Source organism: Mus musculus, chromosome 1 (genome assembly GCF_000001635.26).
Source record: "Mus musculus strain C57BL/6J chromosome 1, GRCm38.p6 C57BL/6J".
Lineage (NCBI taxonomy): Eukaryota > Metazoa > Chordata > Mammalia > Rodentia > Muridae > Mus > Mus musculus.
Window position 1 is genome coordinate 11,411,976 of NC_000067.6, and position 27,701 is coordinate 11,439,676.

At 40.1% G+C, this 27,701-nt stretch overlaps 1 protein-coding gene across 11 annotated transcripts in view; it reads left to right on the forward strand.

The window, feature by feature from the left end:
* The first annotated feature begins 1,639 nt into the window (after positions 1 to 1,639).
* A830018L16Rik (RIKEN cDNA A830018L16 gene) overlaps positions 1,640 to 27,701 on the forward strand; it is a 562,288-nt gene continuing 536,226 nt past the window's right edge. For 7 of the 11 annotated variants that reach the window (NM_001160369.2, NM_001374633.1, NM_177173.6 and 4 more), the window contains exon 1: positions 2,130 to 2,662. In NM_001160369.2, the coding sequence (NP_001153841.1) occupies positions 2,594 to 2,662 (69 nt within the window). In that variant the 5' untranslated portion in view covers positions 2,130 to 2,593. Of the gene's footprint in view, positions 2,663 to 27,701 lie in introns of all 11 variants that reach the window. The other 4 variants (XM_006495540.3, XM_030254976.1, XM_030254977.1 and 1 more) reach the window with 3 other exon arrangements.

Consider the following 27,701-nt stretch of genomic DNA (forward strand, 5'->3'; position numbering starts at 1 on the left):
TCTGGCTGTCACAATTTTATAGAATGTGTAACCCAAATAATCACTTCCCACGAGACATGCCACTGCTCAGCCAGACATTTACTATGTAGTAAGATGGGTGCTGATTATTTTTATTACTGCATGTGATGCTCATCTATGTTCACCCCTGTTTCTCCAGTGCAAGCCTGTGGCAGGCCTATGTACTGCTACATGCTAGTTTTTAATGTTGAAGCTTGATACCTTATCCCCAAATCCACTCCTCCAGTCTCAGCAAAGAAACCAACCTCTTAATCTTCCAACACTTTGTATGGATACTATGTCCTTGGTTAAGTATTCATTGAGGACAGCAGACTCCACAATCCTCACAACATCCCTCAAGAAATCTGTGGCCACAGTATGCCTCTTTACTCTTGTATTAGCACACCATCATTGTGTAGGTGTCAACTACTTCCACAGGACTGAAAGCCACCAGACAAAGGTGGAGCTTTATGCCTCTACAGTTTCAGACTTAATGTTATGCCTACAATGGAGAAGCTGGACAAAAAACTACTTCCAGTAGCAATGGTGTCAGAATCTGTAAGAAATGGAACAACCATGCTTTCTGAGGTAGAGGCTGCATCGCAGTAGTGGAGTGGCTTTGGAAATGTCTCAGTTATGCAAGTTTGGGATACTTAGAGATGTAGCACCCTTACTTAAAATAGCATTATGGGTCTTCTTTAATGTTGCCAGACTAAGTTTTATCTTTTCTGGCCAATAAAATTGATGCAGAACTCCTGGGTTTATGGAAGACTTATTAATTATCTTAATTAATAGATTTGAAGAAAGATCTTCCTCATATCTCTTAGAGGAAGAAGATGTATTTTGATGAAGGCCTGTCCTGATCTTTTAGTACAATGTGGAATTTAAAATACTTGGGCCTTTAGGTGACTCACAGGGCTTCACGCCAAGTCTACAACATATTTAATGTATAGTCAGTATCTCCCAATCTTATGAAAAAGTACATAAGTAACTGTAGTTTTGAACTGTTACAGGAAATACGTGACAGACCAGGACTCCTCACTGTTCATTACTCCTGCCTGTACCTGGTGGGTCATGAGGCTGATTGTAAAAGTAACAGCTCTGACATCTTTCCACCCCAAATCATGTCTGCTTCGAGTTATCAATAGTGGCTAATAGCCCAATTCCTCTAGTAGATTTCGTGTATGTGAATTATTAAAGGCAATTATTATAATACTTCCTGGAACAATCCATTCTCATCTTAACTATTGCACAATGCTTAGATAATTTAAAACGGAGAGAAAAAGCTTGGACAGATACAGGTCACAGAAACCTGAACACAGTGCAGAAAAAGAAGAAATCTACACTGTCGCAGTTGGTTTTAAAGAAATCCGTGCCTATTATTGTAGAGACAGCCAACAGTTTTAGTATAAACGTTCTGATTTGGCAATACAAAATGGTTTAGAACCAGACAACTCATCTTTGGGGTTTTAGTGCTTTATATCGTTTTTTGGTTTTTTAAATGCAAAGAACTCTACACGGAACCTTGTGATAACTGCAGATCTTAACCTTGAAAAGTCGTCTCATAGTAAGAAGGTATGAGGTAAAGTTGATGTGCTTCTGAAGTATCTGGAGGAATAACTGTTGGGTGGGAGCTCAGAGCCCCTGAGCTGTAGCCAGAGGTGTAGCAGACAGAGCTGAAGGTGTAGGCAAACTTGGAAGCAGAGAGAGCTGGCTTGCTTTTGTTTCATCTCCCTGCCAAATGCCTAAGGGTTGCTTCCAGCCTTTGGGTGTCTGTACTTCGGGAATTTTCAATCAGTTCTCAGGCAGCAACGCCGGTTGTGGCTGACTTGCTCAAGGCCAAGATAGATATATCTGTTCCTTTCTTTTTTCTTTTTAACATAAGCAACTTTGTTTTCGCGGCAAAACCCAGCCATAGTTCTCATCTCCGGCTTTTTCTCATCCCAGCCTAGTGAAGGCAGAGCGCTGGGCCAGGAGAAGATCAAGCTGAGTGGTTTGGAACTGCGGGTGTAGCTGCCAAGGAGTAGCCAACAAGCACCAGATTTATGTGCACTTTGAAAGAAGCACCTTTACCATTGGCTTTTTGAGCGGCTCTGTCGCTAGGGAGCGAGCACCGCCTCGGGGAGCAGCTTGGGTGCTGGTTCCTGGCAGCCAGGAGCTGGGCGCACACCGTGGCGCGCTCTGGGCGGTTCCGCGCGCTGTCGCCCCTGCGGCCGGCGCTGTCCCCCGCTCGGCTCGCGAAGGCACTGCACAGACACTCGCCTTCGGCCACCGGCTCCTGCTGCTGCTGCCGCCCAGAGGACAGACCAGCCTCTGCCCGCGATTTCGCCTCGGCGGCGGTGCTGCGGAAAGCGGAGAGCGGGTGGGCGCGAGCTGCAGGATGCGATGTAGTTCTCTCCTTGCCTCGGAGTTGTCTGAGTTGGTAGAGCCTCGCCCGGGTTCCCTGAGCCCTGCTCCCTTCGGGCTCGCTGCTAACGGAGTTGCTAGCCATCGCTGTGCCAGAAAGCTCAGGCTCGGAGCTCCTGCCCTGGGGTAGAGTAGAGCTGTCCCCAGCCGAGGCGCATTGTCTTCTCTCTGCTGACCCATCTGTTTTCTCATGGCATCTCGTCAACAAACCCGAATCCAGGCTTACCTGGAGAAAAACAAGATCGGTCCTCTGTTTGAGGTAAGGAGCCCTGGTGGGGAATGGTCCCGCTCTCTTTGAAGGCGGTGGTGGTGGTGCAGGAAAAAAAAAAAAAAAAATCAGAATTTTCTTAAGCAAAGGTAGGGGGCTGAGCAAATGCGCGGGAGAGGGAGGACTGTCCCACTAGGTGTTCTGGAACGCGGCCCTGCTGGCACTTGGCCAGTTACCTAGACACTGACAGGTGAGCTCTGGAGGGCCTAACTTCAGCCTAACAGGACAATTGGAGCCATCTGACTGTCATGCATCTAGTAGCCATATGGCAGGACTAAGGTTGAGACAGGTAATCCAGGTGTACATCTACACACACACACACACACACACACACACACACACACACACACACACCGGGAATTCACACTATCTTGCATATTGAATTTTCTTCTTTTAAATATGGGCAGTCGTAGAACCTAAAAAGGTGGAGGGGTTGCCCGGCTGGGGGAAAAATGTTAAAGCTGGTCCAGTGGCTGAAACTAGAACCCTTTGCACTGTTCTCAGAGATGGAAAGGAGCAGAGAAGGGTTTTAGGAAAACATGCCTGTTTTCTGAGGACACAGTCTTGAGATGTTTTCCTTCGCCTTCAAATAATTAATGACAAGAACACAGTGAAGAAAAAAGCTAAGCAAGAGGGAAAATCTGACCTAGGGGCAGAAAGCAGGCACCACCTAAGTGCTACGGTTCAGCAGGTTGTCAGGGTGCTGACCCCAAGCTGAGGAAGTGTGGAGTGCCAGGTACTCAAGTAGCCAGGCTCACCTGGGATGCCTGAGGTTCCGCAGTCTGCATTCTTCCTATAGAAAGTCTATCCTATGACTTCCTCGCAGCACATACCTGAAAAGCAGCTTCCTATTGCTTAGGCTGAAGAGCTAGGGAGAAAGAGGAAAAGGATGCATTAGTGATCTGAAAACAGAGCAGCTTCTTGGAGACTAGAGCAGCAGAGATATGAATACCATCGAGGTGAGGTGCAACTAATGCCACTGCTTGAAAGAGCTCCTGGGGGGCACAAAAAGGTCTTTTTCCCTGGGAAGAACAGGTTTCCAATAACTAAGCTTTTCCAAGTATTCCTTCCCAGTCTTAACTTAATGGTAAAATTTGGAAAAGTTGGAGAATTGTTTCAACGAAAATTCTGTTAAAGGGGTCACAAGTCTTGGGGGTCTCTTAATTTTTAGTTTGTTTCAAAATGTTAGCAAAGGAAATTTTGCTTCTGCTAAGTCCATACCTTAGGCATGTGAGCCATCACCAGCCTTTCTCAACCCTGGTACAATGATTATACATTACACAGCCTCACACTAGGAAAGGTAGACACACACTAACCAACGGTATATGAATTACATCAAAATAATAAATTGGAGGCATTTTGACTGCATCTGTTGGCTTAATTCCTGGAATATAAAGCACAATTAGCCAAGGAAAAAAATAAGTGAATTGTTTTTAATAGATCCCCTTCTCACTCAAGTTATTTTAAAATTCCCATCATTCTTTCCAAGTGACAATAATGGAATTAACTTTCTCCATAATTAGGAAATAAGCTTAGTTTGATATTTATCAGCAGTCTCTTTCCCTGTAATGCTCAGCAGCTACTTTCCCTCTGAAGAGTTTTAAGTGACTAAGAAAATTGCTTCACGAAAGCTTTAGATCTCCTCACCTAAACCAACAAAATTCTATGCTTTGTATTTCACTCAGTGATGCACATTACGTAATCCCCATTAGCTTGGATGGAAGTGATAAGTAGTTCTAAGGGTTGATGTGCACTTTCCATAGCTGAAGGGAGAAAAGCAGAAGTGCTAGTATTTGGGCAGTGACTATGATAGAGCTTGGCTCCGAGGGTAGAATTGACCAATTATACCCATTTGGGAACACATGCAAATTTGTAGTCTTTCTCCTCAAGTTAGGGTCAATGCGGAAGTCAGATGTAGTAGCCCGCACCTGCTGTGCTAGCACCTGTTGGGCTGGGGTAAGATAATCACCACAGCCTCCAGTTCAGTCTGAGCTCCAGAGTGAATTAGAAAATAGTCTGAGCTATAGAGAAATACACGTCACAAGGACAACAAACTCCAAACTATCAGTCAATCAAACCAAACCAGCCCAGAAGTATCATCTATGACATGGATACTGGTGATATAAAATTTCTGTCACTCAGTGATTCTCAACACTGACTTGGAAGCTCAGTGGAAGACCCCCGGGGATCCCCACTGGTCTGGAAGAGAAGATTGCTGCAATAGCTTGCTCCTGTTCTTAGGCCATATTTTAAGAAATGAAAATTCAAGCGAAAAATTCCTTTTAAGAAAGTAGAATTTAAAATAGGCAGCTGCCATGATTATCACTCCCCACTGTGTTGGATGGAGGCCCCAGGGTTAGTGATACAGGTTTCTTCAGTGGTTAGAGTGTTCATTGAGAGTATGTCCCACTGTGTGCTTTGTATGGGAGGAATATTTGGACCCCCCATTTTTAAAATTAGCGAAACACTTTAAAGGGAGCTTATTAAAGTTACTTAAAGAATGTCAAATAGGAAAGATAACCTCCTCCCTAGGATTGAGGATGGCTGGATATGAGGCCAAGGCTGCGCTGGTTAAAACTTCCTATACAGGCCACGTCAGGCTCAAAGAGATCCACCTGCCTCTGCCTCCCAAATGCTGGCAAGTTAAAGGCATGAATTGCTATACCAGGCTTAACTTTAAAAAAATTCACAAAATTTAAGTACATAGTTTATCTCTTAGTTATGGACTTTATCACTAATACTGTGTCATTAGTGATGCTTAAAAATTGCTTTGTACACCACAGTGAAAATAGACTGAAACTGACTTTGATTTCAGGTGATCTAGGAATACACCTTTAAATACGAATTAAAATAGTTTGAAGCATTACAAAACCATGCCTAAAAATCATTGCATAAGAGTCCTGGGTGATGGCATTTCAAAAGAGTACAAACACACATAAGATGAAAATGACTCGCACTCCACAAACTCTGAGATTTATGTAGCGTGTAATAATTTCGGTTTTCCTTTGGCTTATTAAAGGCAGGCAAGCAGAGCTGAGCCTGGGCATTTGGATATAGGAGTGTTTCTCAGAGCTGAGATACAGCAGATGTATGACTTTGACCGCTTTAAAATTTACATCTAACTTCTTAAGTGACAGGGTATAAAATGGTTCCTGTTCCACCACAGTGGAGTCGTTTTATAACATACGTAAAAATGTGAGCTGTGAAAACAGGAGTGGTGTCAAACTCCAAGGCCAGAAAGTTAGTAGCTTAAAAAAGTTCAGCACTTGAATTATCTGGCAAATACCTGCTTAGAGAATTAAAGTGACCCCTTTGTCTTTAGTAGAAATCATTTGACTTAGTTCACAAGAGATTATATGGTATAGATCATCAAAATTTCTCATTTTCCATACAAAGAGGTATGTAATTTCTTAGATTTTTTTTATTCCCATTAACTATACAGAGTAATTATTAACGAACTACTGGTTGGAAAAATCCTCAAAGTAGCATGTATATTGATTCTGCCCTCACACAATGGTATGACATCCTGAACTACTTCAAAGCAGAATAGTGTTGACTCTGTGTGTTTTCACACATTTTAAGTGTATGTGTGTGCTGACCCTGTATCCAGCCCAACTCACTATATCCTTCAAATGTGGTTTAATGCTCTCCAAGTAGAATAGAGTCACACTCTTATCATGTTCGTGGCTCAGTGTTGTACGACTCACATCGCCTAATTTTGTATGAGCTAATTTGCTGCATCCAGGGTGAGTTGGACACATGGACAGACCTGGGGCATCCCCAGACAAATGTAGACACATTATGCTTCAGTGGCACTTGCTCATCTCTTCTACTTATACATCTGGAAGCTCAAACTTCAATCTGCTTCCATGCTTCCCTAGCTCATGACTATCCTTCGCTCCTTTTCATTATAGGATGAAAAGACTATCTCCTTTGCTCTCATTAGGGAGTGCTCCTGGGTGTGATGGTGGTACACAGGTGTGACTGGCATGCTCTAAATAGGGCAAGGAGGAATGCTAGTCACTCTTTGCTAGACTCAAGAGCTAAGCTCCATGCCTACCTTATTCTGATAGATTAATGTAAAAAATGTAGTCGTAGTAAAATGCTTTCTGGGAAGAGGAAATAAAAAATACTACCTTGTTATTCAGAAACTCTTCATGTTAATGATAAGCCAATACATTTTTGGAGTAATTTTTTTGTTTGTTTGTTTTTGTTTTTCGAGACAGGGTTTCTCTGTGTAGCTTTGGCTGTCCTGGAACTCACTTTGTAGACCAGGCTGGCCTTGAACTCAGAAATCTGCTTGCCTCTGCCTCCCAAGTGCTGGGATCAAAGGTGTGTGCCACCATGCCCGGCTGGAGTAACTCTTGTTAGAGATTTTTACCCAGTTCTTGAAGTTATAAGAACTTTTCTTGTTTCTAAATAGATATTGCTCTTTACAATCCTGGGACAGTTAAAGTCAAAGATGAGGAAAGGCATTTATTTTAATCAAGTTTTCAAGAGTCAAAGTTAACACATTTCTATTGATTCAACATCAAAATAATCTTTTAAAACGTATTTGATATGCTTTAGATTAATGCCCATTAATTTTCATCTCTACCTTGTTATGTCTTATTTTCAAATAGTTTGTAAGGAAATAAAATAACTCCAGAAGGAAATAGTGCTGAGGATGCAGCCCAGTGAGAAAGCACTTGACTTTCATACGCAAGGTCTGGACTTAATCGTGAGCACTCCTACTAACAAACAGAAAAAAAAAAAAAAAAAAAAAAAAAAAAAAAGAGCATCAAACCAACCAATCTACAATGAGATCAACCATCTATAATGTGATCTGATGCTCTCTTCTGTCTAATGTTCTCTTCTATCACAGTACTAATATACATAAATAAACAAATCTTTTAAAAAAGATAATCATGAGAGCCAGTTTTCTCACTAATGAAGACAGTGATCGCAGATCAAAAGCAGAGTAAAGTTTGGATGTTAGAACTGAGTTACAAGTACCATGTAATCTCATGTCTTTCAGTAACAGGTATAGGTTTCACTTATGTTAAGGTGTTTGTACCACATTTAAATCTCTGCTCTGTTTACTGTGAGAAACTAGGAATAACAACATCTGAGTAGCAATGAGCATATTTGGTACATGGATGGTAGTATCTACATATCTTTCCCTACTAGAATAATTAAGTATTGTTAAAGGAATGGCTGACTTCAGGTTTGTATAAGATGAATGAACTCAGAGTATCTTACACCTGATGTTTAAAAGGTGGTGATGCTGTCACAAGGACAGAGAAGCCAGTTTGAGGAGGCTCATAAACCAGAGTCACCCGAAACTCAAAATATAGAATGAAGCTAAAAGTTTATCATACTGGATAAAATACAACATTTGATTCCAATAAGATTTAATGCAATACAGAATGTGTTTGATCCTTGAAAGAGGAGAAAGGTTAAATAATAGAACGTCTGTCAGTAACATTCAAAAGAGTAAGAGACTGGGAAAATTGCTACTTCATAATGCAGACAAGAGAAAAGCAACCACTGCTTAACTGGTGAGACAAAGTCGGATGGAAGGTAAGATGTGACATATTCCCAAGGCATTTTCCCAGGAAATATTTAGCAATTTTAAGTGGGAAGGTAATCTTCCAGTATAGAAGCCTAGCAATGTTTCTTTCAGCAATGTTTCCAACCAGCTGTCAGGGGCCTTGTTCACTCTGTAGATTGAAACCATGGATAGGAGGGATGGATCTTTTCAAGGGCTGGTCTTGGTCAGTGACAAGTGACAGCTCCAATGTCTGTGGTGTCTGTGTCCATTGGCCCTACATGTTTTACAGTTGCCTGGAACTCTTCCAGTGACCAAGACTACCATTTCTTTGGCTCACCAGAATGTTCTATTTGTCGTCAGCCTCAGCTTTCTAGCCTTTCTATTTCTCCTTTCCTCCTTGCTCCAACACTGTCCACTGTCTCAAAATGCTTACCTTTCTTCTCATTAGCTGTCAGCGAGCTAGCTTCCTGCTTTTCTATTTCAGCCTGCAGACCACACTGCTGTAGACATGGGGCTCAGTCCTTCGAACAAGACTTAGAGTCTGCAATATGAATTTTCAGCGGTGGAAGCTGGGGACCTATTGAGCACATAAGAAGCTCTAAGGATACAGAGTTTCTCTAGTTCTGGGTTTACACTAGAAGCAATCACATATCAAGAGAATCTGTACAATACCACGTTCTGGCTCTCTCTCAAATAAAAACAAAACAAAAAATAAACTCCAAAACAAAATGTAGGGAGGTAGGGAATATATTGGAGGAGTGTTTGTGGGGGGAAGAAATATGATCCAAATATAGTGTATAAAATATTTTAATAGAAAAATAATAATGAAGTCCAAATTCACGTTTTAGGATGGTGCACTGTACTTTCCTATCTCTCTCTATCTAAGCACATAATACCATCACTATAGAAAAGAAAAGGGTTCTATGCAATAATTAAACCATATTTATAAGGAGTCATGTATTTTGCTTAACAGATCACTGAAGAGAATGAAGACAAGTGAGTAGAGATAGAAAGCTATACAGGAGCACAGGAAGCTTTACTTCTTCATATATAGCACATTCCTGGCTTCTTGGCGTAGAAAGATCTGTTGCATGGATGATTTCCTTCTGTCTTTAGTGTGTCAAAGGCCAGAATCCTCTTAGACACAGAATGTGTCTCTTCTGCAGACAGGCTGTTTAGCAGCAGCACATGTTGTCCCTCGTTTAACTGTGAAGACAATGGCAGTCTTGCCACCCTTGTAGCCTGGTCAGTCAATCATTCCACAGTTGGTGCCTCTGCCACTCCAATGCCTCTGCTGTCTCTGCTGTTGGACTTTTGTGTTACCAGTTCACCTAACACTTTGAAAAGTAGGCAATGGAAGGGCATTTGCAAGAAAACTTTTATTGCAACACAGAGGGAGGCAGTGCAGGAGGTATCTGACCACATACTAAGCCTGAGTTCCCTGCTCATATAGCTAGAGAAGGCTATTAGACCGAACTGCATCACACTGTGCATGGATATAAAGGGTTGTGTTTGCACCATGCACAACATACCTCACACACAAATGGAAGTTTATGTTTGCACAATCAGAGCCTTGCCTGCATAGAATCAGCACCAGCAGTCTGTCTGTCAAAGACAGAAATTTTTGAAGTTTCCTAGAGTTCAGGAAGGCTTGCAATGACCCAAAACTTCCCTAGCTGAGATTGTACATTCAGGATGCTGTGATCATTGTGTGTTTTCCCCCAAGGAACCGTGGAATATTAAAAATGGCAGTGATTAAGTACATAAGGATCCTCTTCCTGGCTGTTACTAGCAGTCCTTTTGCTCAAGGCAACCTGGGAGAATCAAACAACTGCTAATTGAGAAGTCATATAGTCCATCCCTAAACATCGATCCTTATTTCTAGGAAAATAAATGTCAGGAGAGCTTAGAATAGAATCAACTCACAAGGTGAGTGGTAGTTCAGTGGGTAAAGGCACCTGTTGACAAACTCGTTTTTCAAAGCTGGATTTCCTAGACTCACTTGGAGATAGAGCCAGTTCCCATAAGTTGTCCATAGACCTCCACATGTGTGCCTTGTTGCACACACAGAAGTGTATTTACATAAGCTTAAATAAACATCAAAAAAGAACATAACCTCATACTGACACTAATAACCATTTTAATAGATAGATTTGTTGGGTAATGATGAAGAGAGACAGAAGGAGAGAGAGGAGGGGGACAGACAGACAGACAGAGGGGGGGGCGCTTTTCACTTGTCTCACCCAAGTATAACATCGTGTGCCACTTAGAGGACAGGACTGAATCCACACAATATTGCTTCTGCACTAATTTCAATTGTGTATAACTAATAAGAGTATTCAAAGATAACTATGAAACCTAATGGGGCACAGTTTATAATGTGACTTTCTTAGAGTCTTCAAAAATGTCAAGGCTTCAGACTGAAATACATGAAGACTAAGTATGGAATATGACTTTAGACGCAGTCGTCCTGCCATGCAGGAGTGTGCTGGGGAAGCATTGAGGTGAAGGACATAAGCAATCTTTTCTATTCATCACATATTTTTTCTATAAATGTGAAATTGTTTCATAATAAAAATATGAAAATAAAAATGTAAGGAAATAAGCATTTAGAAAACAATTTATCTCAGTTTTTATGAAACAAATCAGATGCATTTAGTTTAGACTTTGATCACTATTTATAGGACTATTTGTGCAATAAATAATAAGGAAAAGAAATGAGTAAAGAAAGTTTAAAATACTGCTGAAATACCTTTTAGAAATCAAGGAATCAAATGCCTAAGTGTGATGGGGATAAGAAAAAGGCTTAGGTTGAATCTTCATCTCTCTTTCTTTTGAGTGGTGGCATGGTTGAACACACATGTAGTCAAGCCACAGAGTCAATGCTGACTTGCACAGTCTCATGTGTCTGTCACAGAATACGTGACTTGAGCCTTGGGTATGCACAAGGGGCAGAGTCATTTTTCCGTTTCACAGTTCACCTAAGGCTGCACAATCCCCTATCCCCTTCCTCAGCACATTATAGAGAACTGCCTTCTGCATTGTCCACCTCCTGCTGGCTGCGGTAAGAAGCTTTTGATAGAGGTCTTATTCTATAGCACACACATACAATCCTTATATTGAAACTCTGTGATCAGATGGCAAATTCCCAATTACAAAGTAGATAATATAAAAAAAAAAGTAGCTAACTTGATGATGCAGCTCATTTAGTAGAGTGTTTCCCCCAAATGCACAGGCTCTGTGTCTGATCAGTCAAACCATATGATCTGGGCATAGTGGTGGACATCTGTAATTCCAGTGCTTAGTAGGTAGATGAAGGAGAATCAGCTCAAAGTAGTTCTTGAGCAAATAGTGCTCTCAATGCCAGCTTGCAATATATTAGATATTACCTAAAAACAGACAAACAAACAGGGTGCAAATTACTGGAAGGAATCAGACTTTTTGGAATTTATTTATTAAATATAATGCATTATACATTGTGCTATGTTCTAATACATATATATGCTAATATATAATGTTTTATAATATGCATTATTATATTATATATCACATGTATCATAAATATTATATATATATATTTATAAACATTGGGTGAATTTGGGGTTTGCAAATTTGTTTAAATATATTATAATTTAAAACTACTCTTTTGAGATTAGGTTATTTCACATAAATTTTCAGATCTATCCATTTCCTTGCAATTTTCAAAGTTTCATTTTCTTGCGGCTGAATCAAAGTGTACTGTGTGCGACTGTTTAATGGTCCATTCATCTGCTAATGCACTTCTGGGGTGATCCCGCTACCCTGCTGCTGTGAATAGAGCTGCAATCAACATGGATAGGCCAGTGTCTCCGTAGAGGCTTTCAAGTCTTGTGGGTGTACGGGTATATTAATGTAGTTTAGTGTGACAGTTTCATATGTGGGTACTGGCTTTCAAGGTATATACATGCATGTATGTGAGTATATGAGCATGTGTGCACCTGTGTGTGTGTGTTTAAATATAAGTCATGACATTAGAAAGAAGACTATTAGTAGAGAAAATGTGTTAAGGAAGTAGGGAAGGGCAATAGGACACATATGGCCTTAAAGTGGAAGGGAGCTATTGGCTGGAAAGTCAAAGCATAAAGAAAATCAGGGAGACAAGGAAGCTAAGGGCAGGAACATCAACAATAAACTCTGCTTAAAATTACCTTAATGAAACCTTTCTATACTACTTTAAACAATAAAATATTAGTCAACAAAAGAACTCTTAACATTATGAGTATTTAAACATTAATGTACTTCAGTGTGACAGTTCAAAACATATATACAATATATAATGATCAAATTTAATTTTTTCTGTAAACCTGTTCTTCACCATTCCAATCTTTGATATCGGACTGAATGCAGAGACCCCAATGGAGGATTCAGGGCAAGGACTGAAGGATCTGAAGGGGTTTGCAACCCCATAGGAAGAACAATGTCAACCAACCAGTTCCACCAAAGCTTCCAGGGACTAAACCACCAACCACAGAGTACACATGGGGGGACCTATGGCTACAGCTGGATATGGAGCAGATGATTGCCTTATCTGGCATCAATAGGAGGGGGAGGCCCTTGGTCCTGTGGAGGCTTGATGCCCTAGTGTAGGGGGATGCCAGGACAGCAAGTTGGTGGGTTGGGGAGCAACCTCATACAGGCAGAGTATGGGAGAGGGGGATGGATAGGGGTCTGAGGTTACAATACTCTTGATGTTAATATATGTTTCTTGGATGCAGCAGAGGACAGATCCTGTTTTTACACTCATTTCTTTAGTCTGTTCCCTTTTTATCGGGAAATTGAGACCATTGCTGTTGAGAGATATCCATGACTAGAGACTGTTGATTCCTGCTATTTTTCTGTTGGAACAGATGCTGCTGCTGCTTCTGCTGCTGCTGGTGGTGGTGGTTGTTTGTGTGTAGTGTGTGTGTGAGTATGTGTACTTCCCTTCTGTTAATTTTGCTGGTGTGAGATTATTTATTCCCCCTCTTTTGATTTTGATTCTCTTAGATTATTTATGCCCTGTGTTTTCCTGGGTGTAGTTAACCTCCTTAGGTTGAAGTTCTCCTTCTATAAAGCTGGATTTGTAGATGTATATTGCTTAAATTTGGTTTTATAGTGGAATGTCTTATTTTCTCCATCTATGGTGTTTGAAAATTTTGCTAGATATAGTAATCTGGTTTGGTGTCGGTGGTTTCAGAGTCTATGGCACATCTGTCTAGGTCCTTCTGTCATTAAATGTCTCTGTTGAGAATTAAGGTGCAATTCTAGTAGCTCTGTCTTGATATTTTACTTAATCTTTTTCCCTTGCAACTTTTAACATCCTTCTTTGTTCTTTATATCTACTATTTTAATTATTTTATGGAAAGAGGACTTTATTTTCTGCTTCAGCCTATTTGGTGTCCTGAATGCATCTTGTACCTTGATAGGCATCCCCTTCTCTAGGTTAGGGAAGTTTTCTTCTATGATATTTTTTTTGAAAATATTTCTTTCTTTTTTATTAAATTAATTTATATTTTACACGCCATATTCCATTTCCTGCTCTTCTTCATCCACCCTCCTACTGCTCCACAGCCCACACCTCTTCCCCACCCCTGTCTCCATGTGGATGCCCCCATCTCTCACCTCACTTGACCTCTAAACTCGCTGAGGCCTCCAGTCTCTTGAGGGTTAGATGTATCATCTCTGAATGAACACAGACACAGAAGTCCTCTACTGTATGTGTGTTGGGGCCTCATATCAGCTGGTGTATGCTACCTGTTTGGTGGTCCAGTGTTTGAGAGATCTTGGGGGTCCAAATTGAGACTGTTGGTTCTCTTACTGGATCAACATTCTCTTCAGCTTCTTTCAGCCTTCCATAATTCAACAACAGAGGTCAGCTGCTTCTTCTGTTCATTGGTTGGGTGCAAATATCTGCATCTGACTCTTTCAGCTGCTTGTTGGGTCATTCAGAGTGTAATCATGACAGGTTTCTTTTTGTGAATACTCCATAGCCTCAGTAATAGTGTCAGGTCTTGGGACCTCCCCTTGAGCTGGATCCAAATTTGGGCCTATCACTGAACGTTCTTTTCCTCAGGATCCTCTCCATTTCCATCCCTGTAATTCTTTCAGACAGGAACAATTATGGGTCAGAAATGTGACTGTGGGATGGTAACCCCATCCATCACTTGATGCCCTGTCTTCCTGCTGGAGGTAGGCTCTATAAGTTCCCTCTTCCTACTGTCAGACATTTCATCTAAGGTCCCTCCCTTTGATTCCTGAGAGTCTCTTATCTCCCAGGTCTCTGGACGGTCCCCGCAACTTCCTATTTCCTGAGGTTGCCTATTTCCATTCTTTCTACTGGCCCTCAGTGCTTCAGTCCTTTTCTGCTACCCAATTCCAGATCAGGTCCCCCACCCCCACCCCCACTGCCCTTGTCCACTTTCCCTCCTAGGTCCCTCCATCTTGTTGTCCCAGAGGCCCTATAGACTGACACATGGGCACCACATTTGCATGCAATTTCTGATTTTATTTTCAATTTAAACAATAATGAGGAGTTCCAGAAGAGAGTAGAGGAAAGCTCTAACTCAGCAGCCCAGCAGGACAAACCACAAGTGTGAGAGTCCAAGAGTAGGCAGAATGGAGGTGAATATCAGTTAGGTGAGGAAATGTGGTGTTAGCCAGTGAGGAGGACTGGATGAGTTAGAATTTTAAAATACTGTGCTCCTCTCTTTAAAAGCATCACTTTAAAGAAATTAATGAAATTGGTGGTATGTGTGGCTTGGTGCCACAAAACTTCACAGCAGCTTATTCTGTATCTCAACTCTATGTAGGACTATCTCACATGAACTACAGGAAGCAGAAAGGGACATGGGGCCTGAGACACCTTCAAAAAGGCATCAGAAACCCTTTGTGTAATATCTTCCCTTCACAGGGGTCTCATTTGGACATGCTCATGGTCAACTGAGAATCTACCCAACTGTTAACATGTCAGTGTGCCACTATCACTCACTTTTTTTCCTCGTGATTATTAGGTTAGTCCTGGAATCCAGATAGTACCATCATATCACCCTGCTCCAATTTATTTCACTTGTACTTGCTTCAGTGGCCATTCTAATTTGAAATATGCATCATGATATTATCTATCAAAAATAACTCATACTATGTTTCCCTCCCTATGGCTTTGCTTTCTGAACAGCTCAGCAGTAGTCATCTGTCTTTTGAACATGTGCCAACAACTGTGAATAAAACACAAAGTTTGTGTAGATTCTAAGCAGCATCAATTCTGAGAACTTTCATGCTTGCATTTGTATTAATTTTAGCTCTGCCTCCTTATCCAGGAGGATGAATTCACAGCTCTGGGCCACTCAGCATTTGAAAAGCTTGAAATGCTGAAAGATGAATGGAATTCTAAACTAGGGTGGTGTTCAAGGTCTTGTAGTCTCCTGAGCCACACTTTTCATTGTCTGCTTATTGCTTTCCTCCTGTGTTAACTAGGTCAGCTTGTCCGTCTGCACTCCTGCTTGATGCACACAAAGTTGACTTTTTATTGGAATTTAGATCAGAGTTTTTGGAAAAGGGAATCTTGAAGATTTCCATGCAGATCATTATGCACAGGTTCTGCAAGAACAGCCAGCAGGGAATAAAGAAGAGGTTCCCAGGGAGGGAAGAAATTGAGCTGTGAGGAGATCTGAGCAGCCCGGCCTATCACAGTTGCCTCCTTAAGATGACCTGGAACTGAGAGCGCCGAGAGCTGTGATTGTGAAAGATGGAACTTTGTACTCTAACCAACAGAGGAGGCGGCTTCCTTCCGAAAGAGTTGCCTTGAGTGATGGGCTGCCTTCTATGGGAGGATGATTCTGGAAGGGATTCTGTGAGAGCCTTTTGTTGGCAACATCTGTGGAAGCTAGCAGAATGTTTTTCTGTGTCTGAAAAATAGATGGGCATGCCACACTATTTCCTACATTTCTGTCTATCTAGCAGCCATTGATAGGGGAAATGTATGTTTTTAGTCTACAAGCAAATACATTTGACTGCTGTGGCTCTTCTCTGAATTTCTGTTTCACTTAGGGATCATTTCACACATTTCTTTATTGCATCTCATTTGTCTTGTTGGATTTTCCCCTAACTTTCCTGAAAAGTATTTAACTTAGCTATTGGGGAATAATGAATGTTAGTTAAACACATATATGAAAATTGTAGCCTACAGAAACTTGAACAATTTTTCTTTTCATTTAAAGCAACCTCAAACTTTCCACTCTTTCTAAGCTTCAAAAGTGAGAAAGGTGAAGATTTCACAGGTCTCCCAACAACAACAGAAAGAGCCCAGGACCAGATGGATTTAGTGCAGAATTATATCAGGCTTTCAAAGAAGACCTAATATTAATACTCTTAGAACTATTTCACAAAATAGTAACAGAAGGAACACTACCAAATTCATTCTATGAAGCCACAATTACACTAATACCTCAACCACACAAAGACCCAACAAAGAAAGAGACCTTCAGACCAATTTCCCTTAAGAATATTGATGCAAAAATACTCAATACAATTCTCACAAACCGAATCCAAGAACATATCAAAATGATCATCCATCATGATCAAGTAGGCTTCATCCCAGGGATGCAGGGATGGTTCAATATAAGGAAATCCATCAACGTAATCCACTATATAAACAAACTCAAAGGGATGGGGGGAACCACATGATCATCTCATTAGATGCTGAGAAAGTATTTGACAAAATTAAATACCCCTTCATGATAAAAGTCTTGGAAAGATCAGGAATTCAAAGCCCATTCCTAAACATAGTAAAATCAATATACAGCAAACCAGTAGCCAACATTATACTAAATGAAGAGAAAGTTGAAGCAATCCCACTAAAATCAGGGACTAAACAAGGCTGCCCACTCTCTCCCTACCTATTAAATATAGTACATGAAGACCTAGCCAGAGCAATTAGACAACAAAAGGAGGTCAAAGGGATACAAATTGGAAAGAAATCAAAATATCACTATTTGCAGATTATATGATAGAATACTTAAGTGATCCCCCAAAAGTTCTACCAGAGAACTACTAAACCTGATAAACATTATCAGCAATGTGGCTGGCTATAAAATTAACTCAAACAAATTTGTAGTCTTCCTCTACTCAAAGGGTAAACAGGCTGGGAATGAAATTAGGGAAATGACACCCTTCACAATAGTCACAAATAATACAAAATACCTTGGTATGACTCTAAGCAAGCAAGTGAAAGATCTGTATAACTTTAAGTCTCTGAAGAAAGAAATTGAAGAAGATCTCAGAAGATGGAAAGATCTCCCATGCTCATGGATTGGCAGGATTAATATAGCAAAAATGGCCATCTTGCCGAAAGCAATCTACAGATTTAATGCAACCACCATCAAAATTCCAACTCAAATTTTCACAGAGATAGAAAGAGCAATTCTCAAATTCGTCTGGAATAACAGAAAACCTAGGGTAGTAAAAACTATTCTCAACAATAAAAGAACTTCAGGGGAATTCACCATCCCTGACCTCAAGCTGTGTTACAGAACAATAGTGATATAAAACTACCTGGTATTGGTACAGAGACACACGGTAGATCAATGGAATAGAATTGAAGACCCAGAAATGAATCCACACAACTGTGGTCACTTGATCTTTGACAAAGGAGCTAAAACCATTCAGTGGAAAACAGACTGCATTTTCAACAAATGATGCTGGTTCAACCAGAGGTCAGCATATAGAAGAATGCAAATCATTCCATTCTTATCTCACTGTACATAGCTCAAGTTCAAGTAGATCAAGGACCTCCACATAAAACCAGATACAATGAAACTAATAGAAAAGAAAGTGGGGAAGAGCCTCGAACACATGGGCACAGGGGAAATTTTCCTGAACAGAACACCAATGGCATATGCTTTAAGATCAGCAAGCAAGAAATGGGAACTCATGAAATCGCAAAACTTCTATAAGGCAATGGACATTGTCAATAGGACAAAATGGCAACCAACAGATTAGGAAAAGATCTTTACCAATCCTACATCCAATAAAGGGCTAATATCTAATATATAAAAAGAACTCAAGTTAGATTCCAGAAAACCAAATAACCCTTTAAAAAATGGGGTATAGAGCTAAAAAAAGAATTCTCAAGTGAGGAATGCTGAGTGACTGAGAAGCACCTAAAATGTTCAACATCCTTAGTCATCAGGGAAATGCGAATCAAAACAACCCTGAGATTCTACCTCACACTAGTCAGATTAGCTAAGGTCAAAACCTCAGGTTATAGCAGATGCTGGTAAGGATGTGGAGAAAGAACACTCCTCATTTGCTGGTGCAATTGTAAACTGGCACAACCACTCTGGAAAACAGTCTGGGGGATCCTCAGAAAACTGGACATAGTACTTACTACTTGTGGACCCAGCTATACCACTCCTTGGCATATACCCAAAAGATGTTCTGACACAAAATAAGGACATGTGCTCCACTATATTCATAGCAGTCTTATTTAGAATATCCAGCAGAGGGATTCCCATATATGAACATATATGGGCATTCATGTAGCTATGTGTGTAGGACATGTCATAGCTATGACAAGAACAAGTGTTTCTCATTGGACCAAGTGTGCATCTAGAATCATTTTGGTTCTCTAACTCTTTAGATCAAAAATACTTTGAATTTTTAAACCCAGGATCTTCCTTATGAAATTGACAGTGCTCTTTTGTGTTTCCAAAGGTTCCTTTTTGGAGTTGTCTGTTATTAATAAAAGAAGGACAGTTTTGTTCTGATTCAGTCTGTAACTGTTTACTTTTTGTGTTACTTGGCTGGATAAAGCAATAAAAACAATCTTGAGCAGAAGTGGTGGACAATATCTCCATGTGTGTATCTGGCTATTACAAGGAAGCACCAGCAGCCTTTTCGATAAGTACCTTTTATAATAAAGTTGATAACATTTCTTATCTTAACAGTTTGTTAACATTTTTAAATTAAAAGTTAAATCCAACATTATTTCAAGTTCTTTATGTATGGAGATTACAATGATTACCCCCTTTATTTTATTAGTGAGAAAAATTATATTACTGGAGTCCTGAAAGAAATAGATTTCACTCAGGGTATTTAATCTCTTCCTTTTTGCAGGATTTTGGTTTTCAACTTCAAGTTAATTTAAAAGATATTCTTATCTTTCTATTCTGTGAATTTGTGAAGTTAATTTCTTTCTTGTTCAGTTGTTCCAAAATATGTTTCTAACTTAGAATTTAAGGAAAAAACTGTTTTCACATTCTTTTTTGTCCACATTTAGTTCACATTTTAAGTGGATTTTGCACACAGCTTTCCTTAGATCCTTCTACCTTGTGTTTCGGTTATTAGCTTTCTAAATCTCTGGACCATATAGCTGTTTACTGACCAACAACAGAGTGGGAATAGCACATCTGGTAATAGATCACTCAGGTGCCCAACCAAGCATGCTTCAAGTTTTGTTTCTTTGGACCTTTACTTTCTGTCTTTCTACCAGACTTGTGAGTAGATTTGTTACACTATGATAGTCCACTTCTACCATATTATTTTAGTCAAACTATCATTCTGAGCTTGAACTAAACCAGACAGCTGCAATCTTCAGCTTGTGACTTGTGTAAGTTCCAGAGAAACTTTGAGTGTGGCTTGATTCATTTGGAAATAACAAGCCCCTGGACTCTGAATTGTTCTCAAACACCCTTCCTTCTTCCTCCTGTGTCTCTGCCTCCCCCTCCCTCTCTTCAACTGATTATAGAACTTCCCATAAGGATGCAAACATGGATAGATTAAAGGAAAGGAAGCGATGCAGCAAAAGCAGGTATTGAAAGAGTCTAAATAATTTTAAATATAACCAATGCACTCTGGACACTTGCTTTACGCACAATCTTATGATTTATTGAGCCCAAGAAATTGTAGCTCATGATGGGCAGCTCCAGTCTCATGGAAATTGATTTCTCATAATTGAGTCTTCATTCAGAGCCTGGGGCCTTAGAACGAAACTAATCATCCGAAGCAGCAAACAGAACTTTATTAAAGATCCACACATGGTGCTGCACAGCTCCTGTGATTGGTTGAGTCCTCCTGTGCAATATCCTCATTGGCACAGAGACTTTTGCAGGAACACCAGGATTCTGTATTAAAGCAACATTTGTAGCCATGTCACTTTCAGAGCCTTCTCATGCTCTAGGCTCACTTGAAAGGGTAGATTTATGTGTTGATCAGTAACAGCACACAATACTTCCCAGAGCCAAGAGTAGTATGTCCTGTTGTAGTGTTAAATATTTAGCTTGTGTAACTTTGGGATGGAGACCCTGGTTACCTGACCCTCAGAAACTTTACCATTTTCAATGAAACTTCATTTTCAATGAAGTTGACTTTTCATTGTGATTAGTCAAATCACGATAAAGCATAACAGCATCTCTCTCTCTCTCTCTCTCTCTCTCTCTCTCTCTCTCTCTCTCTTTTAAATTATGTAGACAAAGTTACTATGCTATAGACTGCCTGGATGTTCCATTTCTAGGACATGCTGATTGATTTTAGGCAACATAAAATATTTTTTTCTGGTAAATTATTTTGCTCCATATTATGGTAAATATGTCCCTATCTCCTTTGAAAAGTAGGCATTTACATTTGGGTTTTGGTACCCAACATCCAGGTTGAATGAAAAGCCTGCTAATGATTACACTCCTCACTCTCTTCCCTGACAGTCTAGATTCAGAAGGTACAGAGATGGTTAAGGTGATTCTCTTGGGGTTATTTTTCAATACTCACAAAGGGAATGTGCCTCTGGGTCTTTCTAGCGTAGGAATGGGTATTAGCATGCAGTTTTCAACTGCTGACGAACTTAGTGGCTGTTAAGGCAGCCAGCTGTCTCTGCCATGTCTACAGTTTTAGAAGCTGCCTGCTCTGCACTTCCTGCATACTCTGGTAACATTTATTGTTTCACGGATCCCTGATGGAATTGAAGACTGGATAGTTATAGTCACACATATAAACTTAGTGCATTTAGGATTAAAACATGTTTATAGGTCTAAGCAGATTTTTTTAGATTGATAAATGCAAACTATGATAAGAAATGATTTAAATAAAGACTGAACTCACCAAGTTAGGATAGAAAGTAGAGTACTTTCTTCAAAGTTGCCAATTCTAAATGGACTGAACATTCTTAATGCAATTCTTACCTGGTAGTTTTCATAATTGTTTCAAAAATGATCTTATTGTATATAGTTTATTGCTATAAGAAAAAGAGACATTAAAAGTGGGAGACACAGGATGTTTTATTGTATACTGTGTGAAAGCATCACCTATTAATAAAAAAGCTGATGGCCTATTAGCAAAAGGTAGGAAATAGAACATGGGAGTTGCAGTAGAGAGATTGGGACTCTGGGAAAGAGTCAGAGGTGGGAGATTCTCCCTGCACTCTGAGGAAGTCTGATGCTTAAAACTGAGGAGAGGTAACTAGGCTTGTAACCGACTTAGAATTGAATGAGTGTGTTATTTAGGTATAGAAGCTAGATGGGGAACAAGTAAAAACTTACAGCCTAGGCATTTATTCATAAAAAGAAATATGCAGTTTTCACATGATAATTTTTTTCTGTATTCTAGTCTTTCTACTTGGTATTTCTTTCCCCTGTGTTATGTATGATATATTGGAATCTTAACCTCACAGCATGCAGCTCTGTTGTGTGAATAGCATTTTATGGGCAGTGCTCTGACTTCTGCCATGTCAGTAATCCATTCCAATCTGATGAGAGGTTTCACTTGTTTTGGTCTGTCATGCTCAGAATCAAATTCAACACCCATTTTCCAGATTTGTGTCAAAATTCATTAATGCCAGCTCATAGCCAGTAAGCTGTCTTCTTCCTCTAGGGTGAAACTTGTCTCTCAGGAGTAAGCCAATACTTGACTATGGAAAAGTAATTGTAACTGGGCAGGTCTTAAGGAAAATAGCTATCCTTTTGAACGCCAACTGATTTCATGAGTGTTCTCTCCTTCCCTCACTGAGACAGATATTAAGAAAAGGATGCTATGCTCAGACCAAGAGGGCAGACTGAATCTTTTGATAGAGAACCCCAGGGAAGCTTGACGGGCCATGATTTTAGACTATTTTCAGTCCACTCAAACATCTCAACCTGAACCACAGTTACCCAGTACTTCTCAATCCATGCCAAAACTGTCATATTTAGGGAGTATGTGAACTTCCAATGTAATTTAGATTTACAAATGCATCTTGAATTTAGCAGTGATATAGCAGTGTAATTTGAATTTGCAAGTTTAAACACTGAGATTGGGTTATTCGTGAAATCATATCTATAGTTAGAAGTGACAGAAGATAATTTTATGGGTGCAGTTGAAACCATAGTGACTTGCAGTAAGAGTTTAAAGCCAGTTAAGTGTCACCTTAGTGTTCTTATCATCACCATGTGTGCAGTAATGGCCCAATGTTATAGGCATTTGGTTCCCTATGGTTTTGAATACCTTAAGTACTTTATCCGTATGCTAGGTAGATTTTTGTCAACTTGAAACAAACTATAGTCACCGGAGAAGAGAAAAGCAAAAATGAGGATTTGCTTGCATCAGATTGGTATGTGGGCATGACTGTGGATAATTTTCTTAATCGATAATTGATGTGGGTGGTGCCATCTCTAGGCACGTGGGCTTGAACTGTGTAAGAAAAGTAACTGTGTAAGCCAGAGAGAGGAAGCCTTTGGTTTCTGCCTTGAACCACTATTCTTTCTTCCCTCGGTGATGGACTGTAAAGTGTAAGATGAAGGCAACTCTTTCCTCCCCAAGATAGAGTGTTTGTTGGTGTTGTACCACAGCAACAGAAAGCAGGAGCAACACAATCAAACGTGATGATGGTACTGTGAATCAGGATGCCTCTTCATGTCATATATATGTCAGCACTGTAATTTTCACTGGCTGAGAGTTATACACTATCTCTCGAGGCCTAACTTTCAAGTTTCATCTCTGAGAGTCTTGATCGTAAACACTGAATCTCTCAGGAGACAGTTGGAAAGGGAAATGCCATTTCCTGTTTCAGATGAGGAAGTTTCTCATAGAGAGTTGAGGGACTAGGATTTGAAGGACTGAGGAATAAAAAGGTACAACTGATGAGACATAGCAAACAGTCTCAAGAAAAAGCTTCGTGTAGAGAGAAGGGGAATCCACATCTGTGGCTGAGAGATGATTCAGCTAATAAAGGGCACATTATGAGTGGCCAAATTGGCGTGATCTGGAACCATCAGAGACAAACAGGCTGGCTGGCCATATCTGGGATTACAAAGATTGGGTTTATTGAGATAGAAAGCCTCATTCTAATATGGACAGCCCCATTCCATTGACTGATGTCCTAGTCTTCATCGAGGAAGGGAACTAGGCTCTAGTCATTCAGGATTCAATATGATCAGCTTCACACCCTTGCTTCCACACCTTCTATCAATATCAGCTGCATCCTCAAACAGGACCAAAGTAAACCCATTTTTCCTTAAGTTACTTTGGTCATGTACTTTGTGATAGCAAGAAAAAAATTAACATATACTGCATAAACACAAGGACATGAGTTCTGTCTCCAACACCAAGGTAGAAATCTGACAGGATTGCACTAGGCTGCAAGCCTAGAACTGTGGTTTGAAAATAGAACAATTCCAGGAGCTTGCTCATCACCAGTCTACCTAGCTTAATCATGGAGCTCCAGGGTTTTTTTGAGGATGCCCAAATGAATAAAATAATGTGGACAAGACTATTCGCATGTATTCATGCATACACAAGCACACAGGACTACTCACATGCATGCATGAGTTAATGTGTACACAAACACAGAACTTCACATGCACATACATACTCATTCATACACACAGCATATACAGACACATGATCACACACACACATGCACTCATGCATGCACACATACATACAAATGCACTCACATACACATTGAGGTGGGGAGAACTTGGATTCTCAGAGAAAAGTTTTCCCTGCTGAGAAATAAGCTGCCATAGATGGTCCTGTATCTCAGAGGGCTTACAGTTGGGATGAATTCCCCAAGAGCCTAGAGAAGCTACAGATGAGAAAAGTCAGCCAAGGGATCATATGAACAGGGATAACTGAGTACAGGATGCAGTGAATCCCTCCTCTCACCTATCCATTTCCAGTTGTCCTTGCCTGCCCTTATTTTCATAATGTTAATGCCTAGCTGGCAAAGGAAATTAGGTATGTGGTGCCACACCATCTTCTGTGTATAAAAAAGTGTGGAAATGTGGACTTACTAAGAAATAATAATTTCATGAGCAGCACAAGGACATTACTCTTTGACTTACAGTTTGGTGAAGAAAGGGGTAGAGTTGAATGAAATATAGTTCTGTATCATAGGCAGTCTCTCTAAAGCATTGACAATTGTGATAATATTGACAGAGCCAGTTAGGTTTCTCTAAGCAAATCCTGTGCAGATGGGCATAGGGTCTTATTGTCAGTGAGATTTGTTTCTCATTCTTTGCAGCTTTAATGCTTTAGTGCAAAGTTCTAAGACACACAGAGCTGCCTCATCTGTATCTTATTATATTTGTTAATTTAGTAGTAGTACTTATTTCATATTCCTAAGTCACAACAACACATTTACCTGCATATGGACAAATATTTAAGTCATTTTCTTTATATTCATTTTGAAATAAATATTGTTTTAGTTTACTATTCATTCAGAAGTTTTAGTACATCATATATTTAAAATGAGGAAAACCATGGAACATTATATCATTATTCAAGTGACAAGTTGTAATTTTCTTGATTACACAATGGGCATAGTGTAGAATTATTGATGTGTAGGTTATGTTTTTATTCCTTCTGGTGTGTTCATACATTTGTAGCCAACACAGGATAGAAACTCTGTCTTTGATACTTAACTTTTTTTCTTATAGAATGCATTTTAAAATAAAGAATTCTCCATTGCTGAGAATGGCACAGCATTTGCAAATCAGTTTTATTATTTATATGAGAGAGGTTTTGCTTATTTATTTGTTTCTTTAAATTAACCAGACATGGACATCTTTTGAGGCTTTGACTATCCATGAAATATGACTGAAGACACCAGTCTTTTCTGGAAATGGTCAACGAGTTTTGAGAATGGAAGAGTAACTGTTGGAGGATATCAAATAACTTGTAAATCATTAGCATCTTTCTCTATAGATTATAGACCGTTCCTAAGTGAACTCTCATAACACACTGAAAGTACTCGTCCTCATTGCCTTTTCAAAACTAAAGGCTTAAAGAGGCTCAATAGTTAACTTGAGATCACTTCCAGCTGCTAAAACTATGACTGTGCTTTGGGGGGGGGGGGGTGGCTTGACCTTAAATTGAAAACTGTCCTAATGAAAGCTTCTCTTCTTATTAGAAATATAATTAAGAAGTGCCTTAAGGGCTGGAGTGATGGTTTAGTCAGTGAGGCACCTACCTTGAAAGAATAAAGACAAGCTTTGATACTGAAAACTGAATTAAAAGTCTGGATTTAGTGGTGCATGCTCATGAGCTTGAAGTCCAGCAGTTATGAGGTGGAAGATGGAGACCATTCCCTGGAAGCTCACCAGACAGCTAGTCTGGTCCACATGATAACAAAAGGTTCATATATGTCTGGTTATCTGCACAGACTGTATTATCTACTCTGCTTGCGTGTGTGTGTGTGTGTGTGTGTGTGTGTGTGTGTGTGTGTGTTTCTGAGAAGATTCTGTAAGGATGACATGGTTAATAGTGCAAACCCACTGTTATCTCTCCTTATAGGAAATGATACTGCAGACTCAGCTTCAGCGAGGGGCCATGGATGTTCTCACATTACAGCAGAGCTGCATCTGCAATGTTTTTTCTACTTCTCAAGTAGAATTGAGTTTATCTAAAAGACAACTTAGTTATATGCAGTATTTTGATATAGAAAATTCAGTTTTTGACTTGGGCTTTGCTTATCTTTTGTTATAGCTCAAAAGTTTTCAAATATTTGGGTTGATCAATCTTTTATTATTATTTTATTCCTTCTTTTTTTTAATTAGGTATTTTCTTCATTTACATTTCCAATGCTATCCCAAAAGTCCCCCATGCCTTTCCCACCACTCCCACCCCCCACTCCCACTTCTTGGCACTGGCATTCCCCTGTAAGGCATATAGTTTGCAAGACCAATGGGCCTCTCTTTCCACGGATGGCTGACTAGGCCATCTTCTGATACATATGCAGCTAGAGACACGAGCTCGGGGGGGGGGGGGGATTGGTTAGTTCATATTGTTGTTCCACCTATAGGATTGCAGATCCCTCAGCTCCTTCGGTACTTTCTCTAGCTCCTCCATTGAGGGCCCTGTGATCCATCCAATAGCTGACTGTGAGCATCCACTTCTGTGTTTGCTAGGCCCCGGCATAGCCTCATAAGAGACAGCTATATCAGGGTCCTTTCAGCAAAATCTTGCTAGTGTATGCAATGGTGTCAGCATTTGGAGGGTGATTATGGGATGGATTCCCGGCTATGGCAGTCTCTAGATGGTCCATCCTTTCGTCTCAGCTCCAAACTTTGTCTCTGTAACTCTTTCCATGGGTGTTTTGTTCCCAATTCTAGAAGGGGCAAAGTATCAGCACTTTTGTCTTTGTTCTTCTTGAGTTTCATGTGTTTTGCAAATTGTATCTTGTATCTTGGGTATTTTAAGTTTCTAGGCTAATATCCACTTATCAGTGAGTACATATCATGTGAGTTCTTTTGTGATTGGGTTACCTCACTCAGGATGATGCCTGCCAGGTACATCCATTTGCCTAGGAATTTCATAAATTCATTCTTTTTAATAGCTGACTATACTCCATTGTGTAAATGTACCACATTTTCTGTATCCATTCCTCTGTTGAGGGGCATCTGGGTTCTTTCCAGCTTCTGGATATTATAAATAAGGCTGCTATGAACATAGTGGAGCATGTGTCCTTCTTACCGGTTGCAACATCTTCTGGATATATGCCCAGGAGAGGTATTGCAGGATCCTCCGGTAGTATTATTTCCAATTTTCTGAGGAACTGCCAGACTGATTTCCAGAGTGGTTGTACAAGCTTGCAATGTGTGGAGGAGTGTTCCTCTTTCCACACATCCTTGCCAGAATCTGCTGTCCCCTGAGTTTTTGATATTAACCATTCTGACTGGTGTGAGGTAGAATCTCAGGGTTGTTTTGATTTGCATTTCCCTGTTAATTAAAGATGCTGAACATTTTTTCAGGTGCTTCTCAGCCATTCAGTATTCCTCAGGTGAGAATTCTTTGTTTAGCTCTGAACCCCATTTTTAATGGGGTTATTTGATTTTCTGGAGTCCACATTCTTGAGTTCTTTATATATATTGGGTATTAGTCCCTTATCTGATTTAGGATAGGTAGAGAACCTTTCCCAACCTGTTAGTAGCCTTTTTGTCGTATTGACGGTGTCTTTTGTGTTACAGAAGCTTTGCAATTTTATGAGGTCTCATTTGTCAATTCTCGATCTTACAG